Source organism: Penicillium citrinum, assembly GCF_028827155.1.
Source record: "Penicillium citrinum strain IBT 23319 chromosome Unknown utg000002l:1.0-3833315.0:1.0-3834789.0, whole genome shotgun sequence".
Classification (NCBI taxonomy): Eukaryota; Fungi; Ascomycota; class Eurotiomycetes; order Eurotiales; family Aspergillaceae; genus Penicillium; species Penicillium citrinum.
The window spans coordinates 2,931,679-2,941,816 of record NW_026622687.1 but is presented as its reverse complement, the minus strand read 5'-3'; the positions used below and the strand labels follow the sequence as shown (position 1 = coordinate 2,941,816).

At 46.8% G+C, this 10,138-nt stretch overlaps 3 protein-coding genes across 3 annotated transcripts; 1 reads left to right on the top strand and 2 right to left on the bottom strand.

Moving 5' to 3' along the window:
* Nucleotides 1–1,717: 1,717 nt before the first annotated feature.
* N7469_002919 (uncharacterized protein) lies at nucleotides 1,718–2,020 on the bottom strand (the record flags this gene model as incomplete). The annotated part of the gene is made up of 1 exon (XM_056641839.1): nucleotides 1,718–2,020. One exon carries the CDS (start codon nucleotides 2,018–2,020, stop codon nucleotides 1,718–1,720), a length of 303 nt encoding a protein of 100 aa, XP_056504333.1.
* Nucleotides 2,021–3,957: 1,937 nt separating this feature from the next.
* On the top strand, nucleotides 3,958–6,476 carry N7469_002918 (uncharacterized protein; the record flags this gene model as incomplete). The annotated part of the gene is made up of 7 exons (XM_056641838.1): nucleotides 3,958–4,110; nucleotides 4,171–4,283; nucleotides 4,364–5,203; nucleotides 5,263–5,349; nucleotides 5,408–5,703; nucleotides 5,770–6,226; nucleotides 6,284–6,476. The coding sequence occupies 7 exons, from the start codon at nucleotides 3,958–3,960 to the stop codon at nucleotides 6,474–6,476; spliced, it is 2,139 nt and encodes a 712-aa protein (XP_056504332.1).
* Nucleotides 6,477–6,810: 334 nt separating this feature from the next.
* Nucleotides 6,811–9,834, bottom strand: N7469_002917 (vacuolar protein sorting protein DigA; the record flags this gene model as incomplete). The annotated part of the gene is made up of 3 exons (XM_056641837.1): nucleotides 6,811–6,895; nucleotides 6,955–9,541; nucleotides 9,618–9,834. The coding sequence occupies 3 exons, from the start codon at nucleotides 9,832–9,834 to the stop codon at nucleotides 6,811–6,813; spliced, it is 2,889 nt and encodes a 962-aa protein (XP_056504331.1).
* Between the last annotated feature and the right edge of the window lie 304 nt (nucleotides 9,835–10,138).

Sequence of the window (10,138 nt, the reverse complement as noted above, 5' to 3'; positions counted from 1 at the left end):
CCGAATTCTAAATTCCCGTGTGAAAGGGGGTTATGTGCCGCCGATAATGGAAGTCTGTTTTGACTTGACTTATCCTTGACTGATCCAGCAGAGTCTATCGCTTATTGTATTGTACTATGTAGAGAAGGGGAAGAGTGTCAGTTTAGGTATACAAAGTACGGAGGACGGACCTTCGCAGAGTCCATCTAGACTCCAGGATGAGACTAGGGGGGTCATATATATGCCACTTGATATATGTACATAGTAATCATAATCTCACTACAAAGTACGAAGTATCATTATTCGTGCTATCTATCCCACCCTGCTGGTAAATTTCCTTTTTTCTTCTAGCGCTGGAGCCAAGCGAGATGACGGGGGAGGGGGACAACAATGACACCATCGTCTCATATCGGGGGCTTAGGGGCTGAGCCAGCTAACCCCAAAAAGAAAAGGCATCGTGTGAATTATTGACGACGCCTCTCCAATCCAGCTGACCAGGGCGTTTCCCCGGATTCTGGTCCGAACGGGGCACTTGAAGTATTAGCGCCATCTTAATCCGTAATATCAAATAACAATAACGCCCATCGACAAGAATTGGCTTTCCTGCCGTGCTGCCGACCCCAAATACCATCCGTCTGATAACAATTTAATTCTTTCATATTTTACCCCTCATTGGCCCAAGATACCCCAATAATAACCCTCCACGAAGCAATGACCCCTTCACTTTTCAGAAGGGGGGTCTTTGACCTCTCCTCAAGGCTGACCTGCGCTTGTCACTCATTTTTTGTAAGTGTCTCGTGGCCACACCTTAGATTTTTCCCTCGAGACTGAGTTCCGCATCTCAGTTCCATTTGGATTGTGCAATCTGCCGCATTGCATTGAGCTATGTAGGACGAAGTACAGATCGACGGATACTGCTACGGTCACAGACAAGGATGCTCAAGGGGGTTTCCCTGGTCATAGCACCGAAGCTGGCAGAAATAATAGCACCACAGCTCCAATTCTGTAGGGTCACACGCAGGCGGCAGCGCAGGTCGCAGGGTACAGGTCGCAGCAAGCATGCCATGACCCCAGCCTCTCGTAGGTCTGTTTTTTCTCCGTGTATGACCTGCCCCCTCCACATTGCAGTCCCAACAGAAATCGAATCGTTCGTTGCCTGGTGAGGATGCCAGGGGAGCAGATTTTGCCAGTGCACATGCATGATTGTCTGAGACTTAATCGAGTATTAGGGAGATGCTTGCTGTACCTGTAGATGCGCTAATTCTAGTCGGAGTATCAAAACTGGTCTTTACAGAATGGAGCGCAAACTTTTTGTAGGTAGATATATCTAACCTTCATTCTCTGTCTTATGTTTCCTAATGGTATCATTTTCGATAAATTCAGAAAGTGAAGAAAGACATATCTGTTTTGGAGTAGGATGGACAGTGGACGATTGCCAATGGTGAAACAGAAAGAAATCGAAATTTATCCTAGCACCGTGTCTTGTTCAATGCCCTTAAGAATAGAGCACACAGAACCTTCTAAGTAGGAAATCATATTCAGTGACTATATATATATATATATCTCTCTCTCTCTCTCTCTCTCTTTTTTACTATTTTCTTGGACTTATACAAGAGCAGTCCATCTATTCCCCAACACACCCTTCAACGTCCTCCCTCCCCACCAATCCCTTCCAAAACTCTGACGTCCCAGTCGGAACTAACTCCTCCACTTCCAACGACAGCAAAGTACTAAACACCTAATCCTGACACCTCCTTCTCCCATCTCGAGACGCAGGCTCAGACTTGATAACGTCAATCACCTGTCGTCGCTGTCGCGGAGTTAACTCAGCCAACTGGCACAATCCGAGAGCTTGCATTCCGACAATATTGGTACTAAGTCGAGACTCAAACCCGTACCATAGTCGGTCCATGTCTATCAGTCGCACATGTGGGAGATCACCGGTTGTGTTTGGCGGTTGATGGATCATAAATCCCCAGTGTGAGCGGTGGTTGGGGTCCTCGCCGGTACCGAAGACCTCGGTGGATAGTTGGTAAGCCATGGCTGCTTTGCGTTAGCGATGGCTGCATACTCTACTATACGAAGTACAGATGTTTGGTTATACAGAGCTACCGTAGTTGCAACGGGCGCCGCTCCGGGAATGTGATAGTCGGGTTTGAATCATTAGAGGGGCAAACGAAGCTATCAACGGTCAGGGTTTATGGCCTGGCTTTGCAGGCAGTGATTTCTGACCTGCGTGCCTTTGCAGCCAGCTTGCATTTCCCGGTACCAGTATTTTGGTTCTATGGTGGGTTGTCACAACTTCCGATTCAACAGGGGAAATTTGAAGACATGGAAACAAGCAATCCAAGAGGAGTCAGTTTTCGTACTGTACACAGATGTTGATTCTGGTTAACCACCATGTGTCACCCAAATGCTTACAATGACAGGTCAAGTTTCTCCACGGTTGCCAAGTCAACAAACAGTGTCTGCATATGTAAGTGGTGTCAACAGGTTGATATTCTTCATCAATAAGCATGTAAACACACCATCGAACGAACAAATCATTGGTCTATAGGCACAAATAGTCTCGAAATGGGAATTCAGGCTCTCATAAACTTCCAATGCAGTGGCTTGACTTTTACTATGTACATATTTTCTGTACCGTATACCATCCTGCACTATTCAAATAGTATGTAATAATTTGATACAGGAACACTCATGTCTAGGCCCAGCGCATCGGCAGCATTCGCCACTGTGGAATACTAACTGACATACTGTACTCCATACTCGCTGCCACATTCCATCTGCCCCGTCAACGTCATTCTGTTGATACATACAGTACACAATCCGTGTCACTGATTTACAGCTTTACACGATTCTCCATAAGTGTATGTACAATGAGCTGGATACAGTATAAAGCAGATTCACCGCTTACTGTTCTCATCCTGATTGCGTGGATCAATGATGATGATGATGATCTAGACAATGTCTGAAACGGGCTGCATCGGCCGTTGACCAACGAACGCGGCTACTGTGGAGTCCAGCGCCAATCCACATTTCATCATTTGGATTTCTATTCCTGGCCGATGCGAGACCATCTTTTGCCTGTGCTTCTATTCCCGGAATCATTGCACATGCTATGTACTGTAGTTTATGATCTGGGTGTGGCAGGGATTGATAGTGGGATTGCGAATGGGCAAACTTCTTGAAGTTCTGGTCGGTTTGTATTTGATATTTGGCTGAATGACCTAACTCTACGTACATATATGTCTATTGTATGTGAGTCCTACTAGTAAAGTACCTTGTTAATCAGTATCTTTGAATTAATTATCGTGATGTCTACTACTTGTAACGGTACTTTGTCCCTGGCCGTCTATCTAGGCCTTATAAAGTGGTACTACCACTTTATACCTAGTAGGTACCACTTTGTGCCTTACCTCCCCAACGGGCTGCACATAGTATAGGTATAACTATATGCCCCAATCCAAAATCCTGTTTACATTCGCATAATATGCATATCCCAGTATTCCGCAGGGACTCATTCCAAATTATTCGTAATTTGCTTCAATACAATAGGTCATATACCAAATAGAATTCCCTCATTGTATGAGATTCAGTGAAATATAGTTACTAGTTACCTACCAGTAACTAGTTAGTTAATATGTTGATAGCACAGCAGATTCCAGGGTTTAACTTGACCTCAGGTCAAGTTGAACCCCTTCAAACCCGACCCTAGCTTTTACCCAATTACCAATACGAATATTCGAATATATATTATTCAAAGCACAACTGCCACTTATTGACTATCATCCATTGATCATCCATATTGTCCAATCTGGTTGCAAACCTCTCCAGTCCATCGATGATGATTCATACAAACACAGCCTCTGATTGGTTAATATCACCCCCGAAGCCCCACCAACGAAAAAAAAAGGAAGAAGCCAAGATCGAAAGGAGTCACATTGAACGGACATGCCATCGCTTCAATGATGCACCATGAGCAAGCGCTCTCTCGAGGAGTCAAGGGCTCTACAAGAGGCCGATCACAATGGCTTGATGGCCATTCAGGATATGCTCTCCCCCGATGAGCGAGAGCCAACTCCTCCAGCCGGTCCCTCGAAGAAACCTCGGAACTTCATCGCCACGGTGGTGCGCTATCTTCCCCTTGAGAGTCGCATGAAAGAGAAGCTGATAATTATATATAACTAGGCTTGTGAAACATGTCGCCTAAAGAAAACTCGATGCGACGAGTCGCGGCCCAAATGCGGACTTTGCAAGTCCCTCGGTCTCGAATGTGTTTATAATGAACGCAAATCATCGAAGTAAGTCAAGTCGTTTGCTACCTTTCTTCAATTTCGAAAGATCAGTCTTATCACTGAGGATCCAAACTAACATACAAAAGGCGAGATCAATCTCTAACAATGATCATGAGTACGCTTCATCGCTTGGAAACTAAATTGGAGAACATCCCGTCCTCGATCTTGAATGATATCCGTGGCCAAATGCGCCATGTAGTCGAGAACTCTAACGAGGCTCATCCATCGCCCACAGTGGCTGGTGATAATCACCCGGCTGGAATACCGACATCACTTAGCTACGGGTTTACCCCCGCAGCTGGCGATGAGTACGACTTTGACTTTGAAGAAAATAACGCCACTCCAGATGCGTCCGGCCGCGTCTCTATCTCATTTAGTCAACATGGAGTCATTCTCTGGCCAGGTGCATGCCGGATTCTTCCAGATAAATTGCTCAATTCATACAAAATGCTCGGAAAGAACTATGTGATTGAACTAGAATCGACGCGACCACCGTTGCCCATGTTCACCAGCCCATTCCCCCTACATGTGGGTGATCACTGGCTGGAGGTTCTGCCTATTGCAATGATAAGGGGCTTAGCCGACGCCTTCTTCAGTGTCTTCAACCCTTTTACTCCAATCATGGACAAAAGCTTCTTCTTCTCATATACTCTGGGTGCTGCCATCGAGAGCAACTTTGGATATACCGTAGAGAGTTGTTTGGTCCTCAATGTGCTTGCTCTTGGCTGCTTGGCTGTTTTGGCCCATCAGGAGGGAAATTATCCTCTGCCTGGCTCCCACGGCAATCATTTCGAACCGCCAGAATGGATGAATGTGGTATACGAGGAGCAACCTGGGTTAAGGTTTTTCAATGAGGCTCGTCGACGCATCGGGTTTTTGATGTGTGATAACGACATCCAAAGTTGCCAATTCTATCTTCTATCATTGTATGTACCCTTGTTCACATCTGCTCTTACGGAAAGAACTTCATATTGACCTCAAGCAGAGTATATTTCACTCAGATTCTCCGGCCAATGGATGCTTGGGCCATGATCCAACGCGCCGCGACATGTTGCTTATCAATGTTAACGAAGTAAGCCTTCATTTCCTCCTATTGCATTTGCAAGTGCAATACGTTAATCGAATGACAGTCATGATGTGAATTTTGATGAATGGGAAGGCGACATGAAGTCTCGCGTTTATTGGAATTGCCTGATGAACGAGACCATCCTCGTCCAAGAACTTCACCTTCCACCGAGTGGTCTATCACGCCTCGAAGAGCGAGTCCCAATACCCAAGTTCATTGGCTTTGAAACGACCGGCTATATCTCAACTCGATACCCAACGTCGACTGTAGTCGACGACTCATATTTCCAATACCATTTCCTCGCCCAAGTGGCGCATCGAATCATTCTCACTCGCATCCGACATTCTCTCTATTTCTACTGTTTGTCCCACCAAGCAAATCGTGTTTATCATATCATTGAACAATATCGCTAATATATTCAAATAGCCGACTCAGGAGCAATCCCTCTACCAGCCGTTAACGCCGAACTCCACCATCAACTCGAACAATGGCGTATCAACCTCCCAACAGCCATCCAATTCTCAGATTCCCACCCAAAAACTTCTCATCCCACACCAGTCGATCCTTCAACCTCCATCCATCCATCTCCATCATCCGCTGCCTCTCCAGTTGCCGCCTCTCCCCGACCACAAGATTCACTCCGCCCCCTCTCCCCAGCAGTAGCAATCACCGACGCAATGCTGCGCGGTAGACACATGATTGCACAGTTCCATATCGGTCGACCCTACGTATACAAGGCCCTACGAATCCCAAATCTCCTCACCGACGACGATCTAGAGCAAATCAAAAGCGGCCTACGAAATGCCATGGACTGGCCCGTTACACAGGGCATATTCCGGAAAATGAAGAGCTGTATCCCTATTAGGTTCGCTTTCTGCTCACAGTAAGACTCTACCCATTGATTCCCGCTTGTGTTATTCACAAGGCTAATCCGGTGTAGATTCTTCGGCCAAATCCTACTCTTCTACTGCATTGCACACTCGCCTAGTCCTCGTGTCCGTGACACATTACCCGTGGGTTGGGAACGCTGGAATGAAGAAATGATGCAATTCCTAGATGATTGCGCAAGACATAGTCCTGCCGTGGCGCAGGATCTAGATCTATTGCGATTACTATGGCCGGAACATGAGTAGGTGTCTGCCATCGTTACACATTTGTATTCCTCGGAATATCGTTTATATGGTTTAGTGTTCTTTGCATGGAGTTGGATAGGCTGGATGTACTCTTTTTTTTTGGGCAAAATTACGATACGACCGTGGAAGAGAGGTACGGCAATAGTGATATAATTCCGACTTATATACCAACACATATTTACGGATAGCGGTTCATGAAAAGATGTAGTAAAAGGGTATTGCAAGAGGAAACATCTCCTAATGTGCATGCAATGGAAAGACTGCCATGACAATATGTTGCACAAAAGACAACAGTATGCAAATAACGAAAACCAATGATTGGCATGACTTCAGATCATAGAGCCCACTCATCTTTGCCGTCTGCAGCAGTGATGAAAGGCTTATCGATTTGCTTGATGGCATGGTCACCACACAGTATACTATAGACCCAATTAGTACGTAGGAGCAATAGAGAAATGAGGAAGAAAGTCGAACTCACCAAGCTTCGGCAATCAGCCCATCCAATTCCTTTACAATCTCCTCTCTCCGTGACGTAGACATATCACCTTTACTCAAATGGGCCTGCAAATCCCGAATATACTTCTTCTTTCCACCTGCACCTTCCAGCACTTCCTTGCCCAAGCAATCACTATGGAAAGCGTGCTGGCACGGAAATACAAAAAATTGGCGACTTAGCAAGGGCAGCGAACAGATCCAGCATTTCTCACCAGGTTCCACGATGGCATAACGAGAATCCAGACCAGCGATTTCAGAGCGAATCTGTCGAGCCGTTTGTGCTGAGTTATCCATTTCTCGGCGTAATTCGTCGATGTGGCGTGAATACTCTTCCAAAGCAGTGCAGATTTCATCTTTGAAGTCATCAATGACAACGAAGTCGGGAAAAAAGGGGATGAGATCCTCGATTCGAAGGAGTTCACAACGACCCAGGAATTCCATCGCATCCTTGATCCCTGTGCCTGGCTGTCGGATCTTTTTCTCAGCGACTAGTAGCCAGAGTTTCTTGCGTAATTTATTGTTGCCCTCGGGGCGATCGGCAACGATTGCTGCGAGGTCGATATCATTATGGTCCAGGGCCAGCTCTACTGCCTGTAGGTACTGCCCCATGGCACTGTAGATATGAATGCATGACTGGACTCGTTTGTGTTGGATACAGAGACGAAGGGCAAAGTCTGCATCGTAGGGAGGCGGAGATGACGGTTGTGTCTGGAGGTATGTGAGAAGTCCCCCTTCAGATGAAGATGAGCTCGAGGCATGAATTGAGATAAGTGTGTTGTGGACGGCGGCGGATGGGTTGGGGTAGTTAATGATAATGAAGTTTAGGTAGCGGACAGCTTGATTCTGACTGAGGGAGACGTTGGTGGTCTTGTTATAATTCAACAGTGCGGGAATGAGTTTCTCGGGATCAAGATTTGTTTGCCGCATAAGAATCTCTATTAAGCCGGTAGCAGAGTGTGTCATGAGCACACTGCTATACTTATAAAAGACGTCGGGCTCGCTTTGCCGCTGTAGGACGTTCAGGGCTTCCGACCATTTTTCTCTCTGGATCCAGTAAGACAGAACATAGTTGTAGTCGTTGATAGCTGTTGCGAAGAAAAGAAGTTCTTCTTCACGCCCGTGGCTGCTGATGATGTCGTACACGGTCTTCTTGTCTAGATCTGCCTTGTGGTTGCTCACGAATTCCTGAAACTCACTTCGAACACCACCAAGTTGATCTTGAATTTCGCCAGTGGTAACACCTTCAGTCAGTTCTGCTTTTGTAGCAATATTGTCATCCAAAGTGTTCAGCTTCGACATAAAAAGCTCCACAAGCCAACTTGCTACCATCAATCTCTGCATGATAGATGCCTTCTTGTATGTTGATAGTTGAGAAAGTAAGTATTTTCGCAGCGCATCATACTCTTTGTTGTCCACCATCGTGAGACAAACTTCTTCAAATCCTTTGCTACTCTTGCCCCATACCTTGGCGGCTTCTAGGAAGCTGCCTTCGCTAGCCAAGAAATCACCCGAAGCAGTTAAGATAGCATCCTTTTGAGCCTGACCTTTGGCAAATTGAAGTGCCTCGTCAAACTTCTTCTCTTTCAGGAGGACCTTCCATACATCCCGGTCTTCGTCATTGGCGACAACTTCGAATATCTCTTGGCCAGTAAAGAGCCAGTAAGTATTTTGCGTCAGGTCGGTAAAAAGTCCTAGGACACTCTGTCTTGGCTCGAGCACTGCTTCATCATACACAATCTCGCCATTGAGGCGATTGACGGCGACGACTCTGCCTTCAACAAGTGCCAACACATGCCACTGAGTCAAGGTCATAGCAGAAATGGGATCTTGGATCAGTTTTCTACCGCCACGCGCAGACTGAGAAGCGGGAAACTTCGTTCGAGGAATCATCTTGGCTTCTTCGAATGGGAGGGATGACGCAAGCTGGCCATGGTAGATACCCTGTGAGCTGAGCCACGCAAACTCCTTTTCTGTATAACCTTCTGCATGTGGTCCCTCCGGAGACGACGGAGAGATTACCAACGAAGAAGGCGCGGTGGCAGATGGACTCGAAACTTCATGCACCACTGGTGTTTCACGCTGGAATAGATCCGCGTATATGGACCCTCCGCCTTCGCGTCCATGTTTGGCAGAAGCCGCGCGGCCCAAGAAATGGGCCAATTTGCCGTATGTCGCTAAGAGGATCCTCCTCTGTTCAGGTTTTGAAGGAATGATCTCAGCGCTGATCCCAGTCACCGGAGAGGCATCTGGGACTTTGTAAACCCCGGTAACGTACTTCTCCTCGCGGCGATAGAACTCCGTGGAGGGCTCGATGTAGGTCTCGTATATATTGCCATCGGTGGTACCCAGTAATATCTCTCGTGTTGAAGCAGTCGGCAGAGAAGGGTTCCAGGCAATACTTTCGATAGAGACGCCTTTCAACCGGGATAAGGCCTTGGGCTGTCGCGATTGGGTGTGGAGGTAGTAGTTCTCGCCGAGAGTGGTACTGATGATCAAATGAGATGCGGAGGGGTCGAGAAACATGCGCCGGATGAGACCGGTCTCCGAGGACTTTTTAGGGAGGTCGATATCTGTCGTGAGGGGACATAGTTAAGCTTCGAACCACGCGGCTAGCATTGCGAGGGTTAAGGGAGAGGGATCGCATACCATCGATATCTTCAGGGGTGTCGAGATCAATCCGAAGAATCCGGCTTGTAGAGAGAGCTAAGACCAATACATTGTTGGCAACTTGGGCTGCCACGAAGTCCGCGGCGATCTGGAACTGTAGCTGCACTCGCTGCACGTCGAAGATGGGGAGAGATTCATCTGCCGGCTCCATGAGGTTGTTGGGAGCAACATAACTGCTGGATCCATCCAGCGCCATGATGCGCAAAGACCAGCTATATCATGCCGTTCTAGCCGAGAAATTAGAGATGATCGGAAGCTCGCCAGCTTGAGGGGAGCTTAAACAAGAAGAGGAGCTGGCGGGTTGGAATGCGGAGGGCTGGGCCATTTTCGCCTGAGGCAGCAAGGCTACACTATAAACTTTACTTCAATATAGTTTAAATAGGACGAGTCAAGTACTAACTAACAGGCTAACTAATGAACGTTATTTAATTATTCACTTGAGAAGGCTAAGTGGAAAGTATGCATTGATGTATTGAATATTGTTCTGATTCATTGCTGGG